General features: G+C 42.3%; 1 protein-coding gene across 1 annotated transcript in view; it reads right to left on the reverse strand.

The window, feature by feature from the left end:
• LOC26514674 (piezo-type mechanosensitive ion channel component) overlaps positions 1-17,792 on the reverse strand; it is a 437,306-nt gene that overhangs the window by 63,057 nt on the left and 356,457 nt on the right. Inside the window, exon 13 of the mRNA XM_032453590.2 lies at positions 16,694-17,013. Coding sequence (XP_032309481.1) covers positions 16,694-17,013 — 320 coding nt within the window. The remainder of the gene's footprint in view (positions 1-16,693; positions 17,014-17,792) is intronic.

Raw genomic sequence — 17,792 nt, forward strand, 5'->3', positions numbered from 1 at the left:
GAGAGCAGTTAGTGCGAGTTAGTAAAATGCAAACAATAGAGATAAGAATCTCTATTGAGCGAGAAATAGGAGCAATAGAATAGAAGCAACACCGTAAGAGATGAAGAAACAGAGCAGGGCTATGTTTGGAAGAAAAATTTATAAAATTATTATTTTACCTCCAAATATATCACTGCACACGCGAAGCGATACGGATCTATGAATTGCAATTTGTTATTATTTTTATTTTTTTAAGTGAATAGAAATAAACACAGATTGTTTATGGAAATCTAATAAGCACATTTTATGACAACGCAGTGCGCACAAAAAAAACACGTCCGTCCGCTTTGAGATAAATATAGTAATTACGATTATAATCACTTATTGGGAAAATATTTTTTTTACCGTTATAAGCGTTTATGCAAGTTTAATATCTATTAATTAAAATTTATTAAGCAAATATGTATACCGTTTGGCTTATATCACTGTTGTGCTATTAATACGTTTCAATAGCAGCCGAATAAATACACGCTTTTCAAATCAGTGTTTCAATATATTTATTTTGGGTTCAATTTAACCCTAATCTATGCGGCTCCAATCAACTCCAAATCACAACAAACGCAGAACAAAGAGCTTGCGCAGAAGCTCAACCAAAGCTCCCCAAAGCGCATACGCTACAAATAACAATAAAGTGCATGCGAAACTGGGAGACAAAACAGAGACGAAAACATGCTGATAACAGCTGCAGCTTAGCATATTATAATTATTTTATATGCATTCTTTGGTGGCTGCTTGGCCCAACATCCTCCCCCCATTGAAGGGTCGGCCTTCAATAACAATGTTGGAAGGGGCAGCAGTCACATTATTGCAGAGGTTATTCCATGGGTTGTCCTCCCTACCACAGAGCGCCGACACATCCCGTGATAGTCCACCGTAGCCAGAAAACACCCAGCAAAATCGAGTGTTCTGAGCAATGGTGAGCCCGTGATCTAACTGGATTTGGCCAGCCGACAACAGGTCAAAGAATAAGCCGGCTTCAATCAGCAGGTCCACTCGCTGCGTTTTGTGGAAGTTGGGGTCAGCTTGATCCATATTGCCAGGAATCTTCTAGCCCGAAGCATCTATGTTCTGGCTAGGCTGATAGTCCGTTATATGTGAAGCTACAACAGACTTCAAGCACACATTAACGGATGCTCCATCTGTTTCAAATCCAGCGTCGCCGAAACCGGCCACCGTTGCTGAAGTTCATTCGCCAGCCGCGACGAGATGAGATGCACTTGTGAACCGGAATCCAATAAAACTCGGCAAGGCAGGAAGTCTCCAGATCGACCACGAACGAGTACAATGGCTGTTGGGAGGAGCACTAGCTCAGCATTGCGGTCCTGGGTCACAACAGTGTTAATTGAGCGGGATGGGTTCGCACCAGAAACTGCACCGATGGGACGTGAGACTCGTGCGGGTGAAACCTGCCCGCGAGGGTGCAACAGAATATGATGACGGTGATTGCACGTCGAGCAGCGGGAAGCTGAGCATCCGCGAGCGAGATGGCCATCCGCTAGACAAACAAACCAGCGAGTCAGACGCCGCACTTCGTCGTACCGTTATTCAATTGGCAAAGCACTGAACTTTGGACAAGCAGGAAGCTCGTGCGCCGAAACACCACACAGGGCGCATAGAGCAGGACTGGCGTTAATAACCATGCACGAGGATCGGTTATTGGACGATCTACCTCGGCCTACTTGGTTAACTGGTGAATAAGCCGCCAAAGAAAAGTCAACGCATTCGAGAGTCCGGCACCTTTGCTCTAAGAATCGTGCCATAGACTCCCAAGATGGAAGGCTGTCATAAGTGCTTCCTGCCAGAAAGTCTTCCCATTTGGCCTTTGTAGCAGGGTCCAGCCTTTGAAATATGATCTGGATGAGGAGGCACTCTTGAATTTCGGCCGACGTCCCGGAACTCATGAAGGCCCGCATATGTCCATTGAATCGGTCGGATAACTCCCGAAGAGTAGCAACAGACCCTGGCTCGACCACACGAAGCTGCAGGATCTCATTAATGTGAGACTGAAATATTAAACGCCGATTACTAAAACGATTGCGCAACAGGTCAAGAGCGTAGTTCGCGTCATTAATTTCCAGAGCTCTCACCGTATCCCAGGCTGACTCGCGCAGGCATGAAATGAGCCACCGGAGCTTTTCCATTTTCGTTAGGTGAGAATGACTGTCAATCGTGGTCTTAAAAAGGGCGCAGAAATCCGGCCACTCGGCATAGCCGCCGCTGAATGTTGGCAAGGAGGGGGCTGGCTTGTATGGCATTGGCGATACACTGGCACCGTCGAGAAGTGTGGAGTGGGCAGCGATTCTCATGGAGCACTTGGTAACCTCCACCTGAATTTCCACTTCCACATCAGTCGCCAGCTGCGAGAATCTCCAATACAGATCACTCCCGATCTCGCTAAAATTAAGCTCCTCCAACTCTTCTTGAAGCGCGGAGAACCGCTCACGCAAACGCTTCTCCACTGACTCCAGCGCAATAATGGAAGAATCCTCAGTCCGCGCCGAAGCCTTCACCTTATGATGCAGCGCCTCCATCTCCTGGCAGGCCACCTCTGCTCTTCTCCGCAGCATCCTTTCCCGGTTTGCGGCAGCAGCTCCAATAGTCTCAGCTCCAGACTCCATTCTTCAATTAAAATGCCACTTGTAACAAGAACAAAAAGGGCGTTTTCTTGGCACTTTTAATGTTGATCACAATAATCAACCGGGATAAAATCACGTCGGGGTCACCAATGTTGTGCTATTAATAGTTTTCAATAGCAGCCGAATAAATACACTCGTTTCAATATATTTATTTTGGGTTCAATTTAACCCTAATCTATGCGGCTCCAATCAACTCCAAATCACAACAAACGCAGAACCAAGAGCTTGCGCAGAAGCTCAACCAAAGCTCCCCAAAGCGCATACGCTACAAATAACAATAAAGCGCATGCGAAACTGGGAGACAAAACAGAGACGAAAACATGCCGATAACAACAGCTGCAGCTTAGCATATTATAATTATTTTATAATTTTTATAATTTTATTATAATTGCATTCTTTGGTGGCTGCTTGGCCCAACAATCACAATGCTTTAAAATTTTTTTCTCCCAGCTTTATACAAAAAAAGCTCCTAGCGGAACTTGAAAGTAAAAAAACAAAATAATAATATTTTGTGTAACTAAATTTTGTTAATAGTCGGACGATTGTTATGAAATTTGAAATCGGATTACTTTGCCCAAAATCTGTACCAAAGTCCCACAAGCTTTTGCCCCACAAGTTGCCTGGTGTACAAAGATTATAATATTTTATAATATTATTATTTATATATAATATACATTATATATAATTTGTAATTATTATATATAATATTATAATATATAATATAAGTAACATATAATACTATACTATATGTTAATATAATACATAAACTAATATTTTTTTAAAAGTGAATTTGTTTTCCCACATTTTAAATAATAGATATTTAACTTGCATAAACTCTTATAACGGTAAAAAAATATTTTCCCAATATGTGATTATAAGGCTGTGAAATATGCAAAAACGACAGCAAAAATGCAAAAATGACAGCCCGAAAAGGGGTCATATATATAAACTCATATATTATGAGTTTTAATAAAAATCACAATATATTTATTAATTTTGAGCGAAAAAAAATCACAAATAATGATTATTTTTTATCTTTATTTTATCGCTTAAAGAATAATAAATATATTGTGATTTTTATTAAAACTCATAATAATTACGGTCCCTAAAATAAATACATCCAATTTTCGTTTAATTGTTTAACAAGTAGCAAAACAACATTAAAGGATTAAGCAAGAAAAAGTCGCGTGGCACAGTGATTATTATTAAACTAAACCCAAGCATCCTCAAAAATACCAAGGTTACGCCATTTCCGATCATTCATTTATATGACAACTATAGTCGGACGATTGTTATGAAATTTGGAAAATCGGATTACTTTGCCCAAAATCTGTATCAAAGTCTCACAAGCTTTTGTCCCACACGTTGCCTGGTGTACAATGATACTTTCTTTCTTTCAGGGCGATTACATAGTTTTATAACAGCTATAAGACATAGTCACCGATCCTTATGAAAAGTTGTGGATTAGAAATTTGGCCCAATATACCATGTGTAGAAAGTCAATCTAACTAAAAAAACACCAAAGTTATGGCATATCCGATCAATCAGTTATATGGCAGCTATAGGATATAGTCAACCGGTCCCGGCCGTTCCGACTTATGTACTACCTGCAAGGAAAAGAAGGATGTGCAAAGTTTCAACTCAACTGCTCATATCGACATAGGAGGTGATCCTGATCAAAAGTGTATATACTTTATAGGGTCGGAGATGTCTGCGTTGCACACCTTTGACCAAAATTATAATACCCTCTGCAGGGGAATATATACATATGTGTTGGTGTTAAGTTTGAAAACTGTATATTTTTCCTTTAATTGTTTAACTTAAAATTAAAGCTGAAAACAAAAAAGGAAAGCTAACTTCGGGCGGAGCAGAAGTTGATATACCCTTGCAGTTAGGTAGCAGCTTTTATTATTATAAATATGTCGGATCGTATATAGTTGGCAAAATTGAATCTGTCTATCTTTCTAACTTAATAACCACCATAGTTATGCCAATTCCGATCGTTCTATGACTGCTATAGGATATAGTTCCTCTGCATAAAAATGGGAAAATAATACGATGCTTCCAACTATAGGGTCATCTCCAAATTGTCAGCCATTCGAAAGTTATTCGAAAAATTAATAACACCTCATTTGCCACATATTTGCTCTTTAATCATTTCTCCATGTCAGCATTAAAAGTTGATATCCTATTATATATATGTTTTCCGAAAGGGACTTCAAACTGATGTTATTTACACAGACTTTAGCAAAGCATTTGATTCAGTTATTCACTCACTCCTGTTGAGAAAACTGAATCTGGCATTCCCTACATACCTCCTTACGTGGATCTCCAGCTACTTAGATGGACTTTTTTTAAATGAACATTCCCACTTAGTCCGTGCTACAGCTCAAGGAAGCCATTTTGGCCCGTTACTGCTTACTCTTTTCATTATTGACTTGCCCTATCTTTAGCGAACTCGCAGGTACTAATGTACGCAGACAATTTTAGTCTTTGTCTGCACTAAAAATCCTCTTTTGCCCAAAACACCCTTATTTCCGATCTCGATAAATTTTAAAAATGGTTTTAAGTTAATGACTTTATGGATCAAAATGGAAAGTTATGTATTTTTATCGTACTAGTCCTCACCAGGCTACGTACTATCTCTATAGGATTGCCTTAGAAAAATTAACTCAGGTTAATGATCGTGGTACCCTTTTTTTTTTAGACATATATATATTTTTTTGTTTAACGTTGCTTTTATTTCTTGATTGTTCTCTTTGGGACACTAACAAGAGGTGTATCAAATCTTATATTTTTAACTTAACTAACAGTCACTTAGACTTAGACGGCCCTAAAAATCGATTGCTGGGTTGAAAGCTCGTTGCGTCGCAGGCGGGATCTGCTAGAAACCCGAGACAATCCCAGAGCGAGGAGATTTGGGTTCGAAGACAGTTTTTCCTTGTAGGACTCTTTTTGCTTCTGAATTTCGTCTTTCACTGCGAGGATGCCCAAATCCCGGTGGATGGTTTCGTTGCGAACATACCAATGTGCCCCAGTGATAGTTCTCAAGATTTTTGATTGTGCGCGCTGTATGACAGTTGCTGCTGCTCGCGTTCCCCCACAGCTGAAAGCCATATGTCCAGATTGGCTTTAGGACTGAATTGTAGAGTAGTAGCTTGTAGTCCAGGCACAGTGGCGATCTTGAGTTTATGATCCAGTGGAGGCTGCTGGCTTTCGGTTTTAGGTGCACCTTCTTGAGTTGAATGTTGGCAAATACGTTTTATTTGTGCATGAGTCCATTAAGCCAAACTCGGTCGAAAGCTTGAAATACGTCGAGCAAAATAGCGCTACAGTATTCTCGCTGTTTAAAGGCTGAGCGTATTTCGGATGTTAATCTGTTCACATGCTCGATGGTTCCGTGGTTTCTTCGGAAGCCAAACTGGTGCGCCGGGATAATTTTGCAAGCTTCCAGATGTGGTATTATGCGAGTTAGCAAGCAAGGAATGAATGATGGCACTTTGAAGATGTGTAGCGAATGTTTCAGCTCGGTTTTCGTCGCTGCGACCCCAGCATCCCGAAGAGTTTCCTATCAGGGTGGTCGTTTCGATTGGGGCGCTGAGTTTTGGGTGGGCCCTCCACAGGGGATACTTTGTGCTTGTTGGTGAAAGATTTTGGATGTACCTCAGCTGTGAATTTTCTTCCTGTTGGTGAAGAGCCTTTTCGAGTGATCGTGTTGCTTCCATAAGGCGTTGCTTTGAAGCTGATGATCTGCTGTTTTACCAACCACGACGCGTCCGTCTCTTTTCTAGCACGAGCTGTTCGATTTGCTGATTAGATTTGTGGTATACTTCGGCCTCTTGAGGTGTAGAGATTTTAGCTGCCGCAACGAGTACTTCTCCCAGGGCGCTCGTAGTGTAGTCGATGTTCGATTCCATGTTAAACTCTGGGGCGAGTTCTATGTGGGCACTCACGCACTTTTTGTATTAAAGCCAGTTCGTTTTTGGCGACGTCAGGTTGAGGGGGTGTTCGATTATTTCTGGGCTTTGAAGAAGCGTTAAAAGCACAGGCGAGTGGTCTGATGATAAGTCCGAGACTGCTTTGGCACTTATTAGATTGCAAGGTTTTGTAACAAACTGTTTTTGCTATTGTTTGTTCGCAACAAATGCCGCGACTAGCTCACAGATTTTGGGGTACGTTCCACCGAATTTATAGATTCGACGTAATTGCCCGAGCCCATAAATAACACGGTATGCTTCGTTTAATACAAATCTCCTTTAGTATGTTAAATTTACAAATAGGGTGAATCTCACCGGCCGCTTGGCTCAGCCGACCGACCGCTCGTCCTCCCGACGATCCCCGATCCCTGCTCCGGGTTGGTGCCAATATACACGCCCACCCAAAGCTTGCGCCCGGCAGGTCGTGTGGTCTTGGTGCCTGGCGCCGAAACGTCTCACGGTTCCCTTCGTTTGGACTCACGGACTCTGGTTGCGGGGCCTGTGTTGTTGCTGTTGTCTTCTTCGCTGCTCTTTTGCTGCCGCTGCTCGCTCGTCGTCGCTGCTGCTCCCTCGTCGTCGCCTCGCCGTGGCCCTGCTTGGGTTCACTGATGGGCTTGAGTTCCCGAGCTGGCAATCCCTTGCTTCACAGGATCACACCTGGTCTTATTGGTCAGGAACCGACAAAGCGTACGCCAGGCCGATCCGTCGCTATCGCCAGGATACCTGTCGTGTCCGGGAATAACCTAACCCGACTCTTTTTACCCTTGGGCTTCAGTTCCGCCGCGGATCCTTGATCCTTTTCCCACTTGCTCCTTGCTTTCCGCTATTTGGCTGATTCGCGTACCGCCGCCGGACTTACCCACAGGGGGTCCTTAAGCTACTGATCGCACATCCTTCGCACTCGTTTTAAATCCCGCACTTGAGACTGTCGGACTTACCCACGGGGGGTCTTTCACTTAACTCTTCCAGCTTCCCTAGAAGACTCGGTCTCGATTTTCTCCAGGGGCCCTCCTTATATAGTGCCAGAGGTGCCCGTTAATCCTTGCAAATGTCGCTTCCTGCCGTTAATCCTTCGCTCCTCTACTCTCTCCGTTAACATTCTTCAATTCCCGCCACATTTCTATCGGCGGGCTTTCTTTATTTGCCCAGATCGTAGAGCATCGGCATAGGAGAAGCCGTTGGTGGTGTTTATGGGGACCGAATGAGGACCTCACAGCTTTGGCGAAGAAGACGTCTGGCGTAGCTTTTGATGGAATGTACACATTCTGTGGATTTTGTTTGCACGTTGCGGTCGCTTGACGCATGCTACTTTTCAACTCTTTGTACACCATACATCCTCTATAGTTTGCCGTATGGTTGCCTCAGCAGTTTCCATGTTTCTTCGCGGTACTGTCCTTGTTTGTAGAGCAGTAAGTGGAGTTGTGGGTGTCCCCGCAGACTACATAGACAGCCCGATGTGTGCAGTATGACCTAGTGTGTCCATACTATTGGCTCTTCAACTGTGATTCTCCGATGCAAATAATATTGCAGCTTGTAGATTGGGTGGACTTTGTTCTTCTTCAGCGACCTGCCTTCTGTCTCGAGCTAGACCTTGAAGAGGGGTTGTGGCTTTTTATCTTTATTTAGAATGTTAATAACGGCGGCGAAGACCTTTTCTTTAAGGGCGGTTTTTATTTCCGCGACGGTAACATCGAGTTCGATTCCCTTTACTACCACTTACCACCACGAGCATTGTCCAGATATTTGGACACGATACGGAAGTGCTCTTCAGTCTTGGTTTGCACCTTTGCTTCGTGCACGTCCCCTTTGACAACATGAAAGTTGTCACCGTTCCCGATCAACGCCCGTGTCTGGCGCTGGTTGGTTTTCGTCAATATCCGCCAGTAGGGTAAATCTGTTACTACTGGATCTACCTGGTTCTTCGTCGATCTTCTAGACGCGGTTAATTTTTGTTTTATTGCCTGCCGGATTACGCTGCGGGTTGAGCATGCGCTCAAATTGGATGTACCGATCCATTTCAGTCTGTGTGGCCGGGGCCGTTTTGGCACTTTCCGAAGTTGTTGTTTATGTACTCGCTGTAATTGTTGATGTCGTGGTATTTTGAGTTGCAGTGGTTGTCGCTGTGGTTGCAGAAATTGTAGCACTGCTTGTTGTTGGTGCGAAATTTGGTTCCGCCATTGGAAGGGGGTTTTTACATTGCGAACTCTATGACGCGGGTGCCTTTTGGCTTCCAGCGGTCAGTAGAGCCGGGTTGCTCTTAATCGCCGATTTTTCCATTTCGTTATCGCGGGTTGAAAAGTAAGAGAAATGCCGGTTTTTTGGGTCCCTGAGCTTCTACGCTCGTTCTTTTGATCGTTGCTCAATGAGCTCATTACGTGGCCCTTATTTATGTAAAACAATGGACTAATTTTTGTTTTAGCACATTACAACTGTAAGAAAAAGCGTGACTATTGCTTTTCATAAATTGTGGTTAAGCGTCTTTTCGCTTATATTGGGTTACCCCAGATTTTTATACCCTTGCGGATTTTGGTCAAAAGTGTGCAACGCAGTGAAGGAGACATCTCCGACCCTATAAAGTATATATATTCTTGATCAGGATCACCTCCTGAGTCGATATAAGCATGTCCGTCTGTCCGTCTGTCTGTTTCTACGCAAACTAGTCTCTCAGTTTTAAAGCTATCGAGTTGAAACTTTGCACACATCCTTCTTTTCCTTTAGAAAAATTAACTCAGGTTAATGATCGTGGTACCCTTTTTTTTTAGACATCTATATATTTTTTTGTTTAACGTTGCTTTTATTTCTTGAATGTTCTCTTTGGGACACTAACAAGAGGTGTATCAAATCTTAGACGGCCCTAAAAATCGATTGCTGGGTTGAAAGCTCGTTGCGTCGCAGGCGGGATCTGCTAGAAACCCGAGACAATCCCAGAGCGAGGAGATTTGGGTTCGAAGACAGTTTTTCCTTGTAGGACTCTTTTTGCTTCTGAATTTCGTCTTTCACTGCGAGGATGCCCAAATCCCGGTGGATGGTTTCGTTGCGAACATACCAATGTGCCCCAGTGATAGTTCTCAAGATTTTTGATTGTGCGCGCTGTATGATGTCTATGTTGCTGCTGCTCGCGTTCCCCCACAGCTGAAAGCCATATGTCCAGATTGGCTTTAGGACTGAATTGTAGAGTAGTAGCTTGTAGTCCAGGCACAGTGGCGATCTTGAGTTTATGATCCAGTGGAGGCTGCTGGCTTTCGGTTTTAGGTGCACCTTCTTGAGTTGAATGTTGGCAAATACGTTTTATTTGTGCATGAGTCCATTAAGCCAAACTCGGTCGAAAGCTTAAAATACGTCGAGCAAAATAGCGCTACAGTATTCTCGCTGTTTAAAGGCTGAGCGTATTTCGGATGTTAATCTGTTCACATGCTCGATGGTTCCGTGGTTTCTTCGGAAGCCAAACTGGTGCGCCGGGATAATTTTGCAAGCTTCCAGATGTGGTATTATGCGAGTTAGCAAGCAAGGAATGAATGATGGCACTTTGAAGATGTGTAGCGAATGTTTCAGCTCGGTTTTCGTCGCTGCGACCCCAGCATCCCGAAGAGTTTCCTATCAGGGTGGTCGTTTCGATTGGGGCGCTGAGTTTTGGGTGGGCCCTCCACAGGGGATACTTTGTGCTTGTTGGTGAAAGATTTTGGATGTACCTCAGCTGTGAATTTTCTTCCTGTTGGTGAAGAGCCTTTTCGAGTGATCGTGTTGCTTCCATAAGGCGTTGCTTTGAAGCTGATGATCTGCTGTTTTACCAACCACGACGCGTCCGTCTCTTTTCTAGCACGAGCTGTTCGATTTGCTGATTAGATTTGTGGTATACTTCGGCCTCTTGAGGTGTAGAGATTTTAGCTGCCGCAACGAGTACTTCTCCCAGGGCGCTCGTAGTGTAGTCGATGTTCGATTCCATGTTAAACTCTGGGGCGAGTTCTATGTGGGCACTCACGCACTTTTTGTATTAAAGCCAGTTCGTTTTTGGCGACGTCAGGTTGAGGGGGTGTTCGATTATTTCTGGGCTTTGAAGAAGCGTTAAAAGCACAGGCGAGTGGTCTGATGATAAGTCCGAGACTGCTTTGGCACTTATTAGATTGCAAGGTTTTGTAACAAACTGTTTTTGCTATTGTTTGTTCGCAACAAATGCCGCGACTAGCTCACAGATTTTGGGGTACGTTCCACCGAATTTATAGATTCGACGTAATTGCCCGAGCCCAGAAATAACACGGTATGCTTCGTTTAATACAAATCTCCTTTAGTATGTTAAATTTACAAATAGGGTGAATCTCACCGGCCGCTTGGCTCAGCCGACCGACCGCTCGTCCTCCCGACGATCCCCGATCCCTGCTCCGGGTTGGTGCCAATATACACGCCCACCCAAAGCTTGCGCCCGGCAGGTCGTGTGGTCTTGGTGCCTGGCGCCGAAACGTCTCACGGTTCCCTTCGTTTGGACTCACGGACTCTGGTTGCGGGGCCTGTGTTGTTGCTGTTGTCTTCTTCGCTGCTCTTTTGCTGCCGCTGCTCGCTCGTCGTCGCTGCTGCTCCCTCGTCGTCGCCTCGCCGTGGCCCTGCTTGGGTTCACTGATGGGCTTGAGTTCCCGAGCTGGCAATCCCTTGCTTCACAGGATCACACCTGGTCTTATTGGTCAGGAACCGACAAAGCGTACGCCAGGCCGATCCGTCGCTATCGCCAGGATACCTGTCGTGTCCGGGAATAACCTAACCCGACTCTTTTTACCCTTGGGCTTCAGTTCCGCCGCGGATCCTTGATCCTTTTCCCACTTGCTCCTTGCTTTCCGCTATTTGGCTGATTCGCGTACCGCCGCCGGACTTACCCACAGGGGGTCCTTAAGCTACTGATCGCACATCCTTCGCACTCGTTTTAAATCCCGCACTTGAGACTGTCGGACTTACCCACGGGGGGTCTTTCACTTAACTCTTCCAGCTTCCCTAGAAGACTCGGTCTCGATTTTCTCCAGGGGCCCTCCTTATATAGTGCCAGAGGCGCCCGTTAATCCTTGCAAATGTCGCTTCCTGCCGTTAATCCTTCGCTCCTCTACTCTCTCCGTTAACATTCTTCAATTCCCGCCACATTTCTATCGGCGGGCTTTCTTTATTTGCCCAGATCGTAGAGCATCGGCATAGGAGAAGCCGTTGGTGGTGTTTATGGGGACCGAATGAGGACCTCACAGCTTTGGCGAAGAAGACGTCTGGCGTAGCTTTTGATGGAATGTACACATTCTGTGGATTTTGTTTGCACGTTGCGGTCGCTTGACGCATGCTACTTTTCAACTCTTTGTAAACCATACATCCTCTATAGTTTGCCGTATGGTTGCCTCCGCAGTTTCCATGTTTCTTCGCGGTACTGTCCTTGTTTGTAGAGCAGTAAGTGGAGTTGTGGGTGTCCCCGCAGACTACATAGACAGCCCGATGTGTGCAGTATGACCTAGTGTGTCCATACTATTGGCTCTTCAACTGTGATTCTCCGATGCAAATAATATTGCAGCTTGTAGATTGGGTGGACTTTGTTCTTCTTCAGCGACCTGCCTTCTGTCTCGAGCTAGACCTTGAAGAGGGGTTGTGGCTTTTTATCTTTATTTAGAATGTTAATAACGGCGGCGAAGACCTTTTCTTTAAGGGCGGTTTTTATTTCCGCGACGGTAACATCGAGTTCGATTCCCTTTACTACCACTTGTATGCCCTTGTACGTATAATAGTTTTTCCGAGCATTGTCCAGATATTTGGACACGATACGGAAGTGCTCTTCAGTCTTGGTTTGCACCTTTGCTTCGTGCATGTCCCCTTTGACAACATGAAAGTTGTCACCGTTCCCGATCAACGCCCGTGTCTGGCGCTGGTTGGTTTTCGTCAATATCCGCCAGTAGGGTAAATCTGTTACTACTGGATCTACCTGGTTCTTCGTCGATCTTCTAGGCGCGGTTAATTTTTGTTTTATTGCCTGCCGGATTACGCTGCGGGCTGAGCATGCGCTCAAATTGGATGTACCGATCCATTTCAGTCTGTGTGGCCGGGGCCGTTTTGGCACTTTCCGAAGTTGTTGTTTATGTACTCGCTGTAATTGTTGATGTCGTGGTATTTTGAGTTGCAGTGGTTGTCGCTGTGGTTGCAGAAATTGTAGCACTGCTTGTTGCTGGTGCGAAATTTGGTTCCGCCATTGGAAGGGGGTTTTTAAATTGCGAACTCTATGACGCGGGTGCCTTTTGGCTTCCAGCGGTTAGTAGAGCCGGGTTGCTCTTAATCGCCGATTTTTCCATTTCGTTATCGCGGGTTGAAAAGTAAGAGAAATGCCGGTTTTTTGGGTCCCTGAGCTTCTACGCTCGTTCTTTTGATCGTTGCTCAATGAGCTCATTACGTGGCCCTTATTTATTTAAAACAATGCACTAATTTTTGTTTTAGCACATTACAACTGTAAGAAAAAGCGTGACTATTGCTTTTCATAAATTGTGGTTAAGCGTCTTTTCGCTTATATTGGGTTACCCCAGATTTTTATACCCTTGCGGATTTTGGTCAAAAGTGTGCAACGCAGTGAAGGAGACATCTCCGACCCTATAAAGTATATATATTCTTGATCAGGATCACCTCCTGAGTCGATATAAGCATGTCCGTCTGTCCGTCTGTCTGTTTCTACGCAAACTAGTCTCTCAGTTTTAAAGCTATCGAGTTGAAACTTTGCACACATCCTTCTTTTCCTTGCATGCAGTATATAAGTCGGAACGGCCGGGATCGGTCGACTATATCCTATAGCTGCCATATAACTGATTGATCGGATATGCCATAACTTTGGTGTTTTTTAAGTTAGAGGGTTGGGACTTTCCACACATGTTATATTTGACCAAAATATCTTATGTACAAAATTTCATAAGGATCGGCCGACTATATCCTATAGCTGTCATAGAACGATCGGAATTGGCATAACTTTGGTGTTTTTTAAGTTAGAAAGATGGGATTTGGTATAGATTCTATTTTGGGGAAAACAATCTGATCTGCCAATTTTCATAAGGATCGGCCGACTATAAACGATCCGCTATATATCTAATAAAATAAGATGGGTGGCGCCACCTAGCGGACTGTAACTGAACTGCAAGGGTATATCAACTTCGGCTCCGCCCGAAGTTAGCTTTCCTTTCTTGTTTTTATATAAGAGTGTAATTTTTTAACGTTTAATAAAGGTATTTTAAAAATTTTTAAAACAAAATTTGCTCACAATTTAGTAACAAAAATCTGCACTTTTTGTTGGTTTGATAAGAAACAAATATTGCAAACAGACAAACTAAGGGACAAATTCATTTGGAAAGAGTTTGTGAAGCTCGTATTTCTTCTTCGGCTATGTAGTTTCTTGTCTATGTGTCCTCGTGTCTTCGCTTAGCCTTCCCTGTGCGGATTTTCGGGAAAATATCTCCGCAAAGTTTATCGATTGGAGACTGTTTATAATATTTCTGAAACGTATAACTTATATAAAATTGTCGCATAAAGCTGACGAACAAAGTATCGAAAAAATTCAATATAGGTGAACCAAATTGCACATAAATTGCACATGGTGTCCCCGCAGACTACATAGACAGCCCGATGTGTGCAGTATGACCTAGTGTGTCCATACTATTGGCTCGAAAAAAGCCTAGCCTTCCCTGTGCGGATTTTCGGGAAAATATCTCCGCAAAGTTTATCGATTGGAGACTGTTTATAATATTTCTGAAACGTATAACTTATATAAAATTGTCGCATAAAGCTGACGAACAAAGTATCGAAAAAATTCAATATAGGTGAACCAAATTGCACATAAAAAATATTTCGTCATTTTTCGTCACCTAAATTGCACCAATGCAGGTTTGTCGCCGGTATTTTTCCTCGTCAACATGTTTTTCTTTATATCAGTTGTTTTTTTGTATATGTAGATCTTCAATTATTTAAAAAAGGACACATAATATATAGAATATTAAAGTAACCCTCCTCTGGACAGGATATTCACAAAGTTAGCACTACTTAAAAAACTTTTTTTTTACAGCTGAAAAACGACCGCTTTTTTTAACGAAAAACGATTGTTCAACTTTGAAAAAAACTTGTCTAAAAAAACGTCTAAAAAACTTTGTGTTTTTTAGACGGACCTCACTTCGACGGGACATATCTTTGAAACTGCTCAATATTTTCTACTTTTTTTTTTCAAATGTACTTTCACATAATAAAGCGATATTTCAAAAAAATTCAATAGTTTACGAGAAAAACATTCGGGAAAAATGTCTATTTTTTGGCGCTCCAACTGCCAAATTTCATAAGGATCGGCCGACTATATCCTATAGCTGCCATATAACTGAACGATCGGAATTGGCATAAATTTGCTGTTTTTTAAGTTAGAAAGATGGGACTTGGTACAAATTCCGTTTGGGGCAAAATAATCTTATTTGCCAAATTTCATAGGGATCGGCTAACTATATCCAATAGCCGCCATATAACTGAATGATCGGAAATGGCACAACTGCAAGGGTATATCAACTTCGGCTCCGCCCGAAGTTAGCTTTCCTTTCTTGTTTTTTATTGCAACTATTATGTTGCAGTTCTCCCGGAGCTCGGGCAAAGCACGTCCGCTCAGTTCGGTAGTTCGAGTGAAAGACATACCTCGAGTGAGAGATCTTTTAGACATAAAACACCAATTTTTCGACCTTATTCAATGGTTATTAATGCCAAAAGTGTTTTTGGTTTTATCATAAGATGGACAAAAGAATTTAACGACCCTTATATTACTAAAAGCTTATTTATATCTTGGGTCCATGTGTGGGATATGTGCAATATGTGATGCATCAAGACCGCATTGAATCCGTGCAGAAGAATTTTCTAATTCTATTATTCGCTCTTAGGAGACTTAACTGGGATGCAAATCTTTACCTTCCTTCGAATCATAGTAGACTATTACTAATAAACTTACCCTCCTTAATAAACCGTTGAAGAATGCTGTGTGTCGTTTTCCTATACAACCTCATTAATAGGTAGATAGCATTTAGTATAGCTTGCATTTTTTAATACGCTTACAGTTAACGTTTCGAATGGAAGGACCAGAAGCTTTAGTCTTCTATTCTTAAGCCATTGTACTTCGTCAGCGAGATCCTCTTGGGGTTTTATGTTCGACCTACAATGTTCTGTATCGCATTATTTCACTTGCATCCCTTTTAAATATGAAAACCTCCATTTTAAATTACCTACAAGAACACACCAATTCTTCCTCGTTATCTTTATAATCTTTCTGTTTACATTTACTATCTCAAATTTATTCTCGCCATTCGAGCTGCACGTTATACAATTAGTACGTATTGTTAGTATTTTGTTTTTTTTTTTTTATGTTAAGCCTAGTACTAAATTAATAATCCCACCACCTAAGTCGATATAAGCGTGTCCGTTTGTGTGTCTTTTTCTACGCAAACAGTCTCTCTGCCATATAACTGATTGATCGGGAATGCTAAAACTTTGGTATTTTTTGTTTGACGAATTTTTATTTTACCATATGAAATGAAGTATTAAGTATTATAAATTATAGTATTATTTCTCTAAATATGATAATTGCCGAATCAGAGTTATTACAGATTGATCAAAAATGATATGCTCTGTTCTGCTCCCAGTTTTCTTAAAGCAAAAATATGAGAGCAAGATGGCATCAGAGCATCATTACACCCTCCCTGGTAATCCAAGCACTGGCTACTTGGACCTTCGACTCGGTGGATTCCATTTTGGGCAAACTAATCCGATCAACATATTTTCATAAGAATTAGCCGACTTATAGCAGCCATTACCTGAATTGATCGGAAATCGCACACCCTTGATATTTTAAAAGATTCTATAGCGAAATTTTCATAAGCATCATCAAACTTTACGAATATAAATATAAAATTTGACCTAACTGAAAGGGTATATCAATTTTGGCTCCGCCCGAAGATAGTTTTGTATTCATGACTTATTGATATTTAAAGAACCTAAAAACAGCTATTCTTAGAAAAAAAATTTGCTTACTGAGAGACGAATCTGCCGTGCTCTTAGATCTTCTTTTTCAAGGAAATCATATTCTTCATATACATCCATATCGTCATCATCGTCCAACTCTTCAAACATAAAATAATCACCAGTACGCACAGCATGCGGATGAAGGCGTAAGTCCCTGCGTTTAGGCTGAGGTGAACGAGTAAAATATGTATTCCGAAATTGCGATCTTTTGTCGGTAACAGTTATTAAAAAGCGGGTATTATTCTTTCTTATTTTCGGGGACTCTTCGTGATACTGTACTTGAACGGAGTCATTTTGGGATGATTGTGGTTGATAGCTCAGATCGTGATCTGAAATTAAGATATTTACGTAAGTAAAAAAAAAAATCAAGATTTATACAAAAATTGCGACGGTCGCAATTATTTATTAATTATATATTATTATAAAACAAAGGAAAGCTAACTTCGGGCGGAGCCGAAGTTGATATACCCTTGCAGTTCAGTCGCAGTCCGCTAAGGGGGCGCCACCCATCTTATTTTATTAGAAATATATCGGATCGTTTATAGTCGGCCGATCCTCATGAAAATTGGCAGATCAGATTGTTTTCCCCAAAATAGAATCTGTATCAAATCCCATCTTTCTAACTTAAAAAACACCAAAGTTATGCCAATTCCGATCGTTGTATGACAGCTATAGGATATAGTCGGCCGATCCTTATGAAATTTTGTACATAAGATATGTTGGTCAAATATAACATGTGTGGAAAGTCCCAACCCTCTATCTTAAAAAACAACTAAGTTATGGCATTTCCGATCAATCAGTTATATGGCAGCTATAGGATATAGTCGACCGATCCCGGCCGTTCCGACTTATGTACTACCTGCAAGGAAAAGAAGGATGTGTGCAAAGTTTCAACTCGATAGCTCTAAAACTGAGAGACTAGTTTGCGTAGAAACCGACAGACAGACGGACAGACGGACATGCTCATATCGACTCAGGAGGTGATCCTGATCAAGAATATATATACTTTATAGGGTCGGAGATGTCTCCTTCACTGCGTTGCACACTTTTGACCAAAATTATAATACCCTCTGCAAGGGTATAACAAATTATTGTTTTATTAATAGAA

The sequence above is a fragment of the Drosophila ananassae genome, chromosome 2R, assembly GCF_017639315.1.
Source record: "Drosophila ananassae strain 14024-0371.13 chromosome 2R, ASM1763931v2, whole genome shotgun sequence".
Taxonomy (NCBI): Eukaryota; Metazoa; Arthropoda; class Insecta; order Diptera; family Drosophilidae; genus Drosophila; species Drosophila ananassae.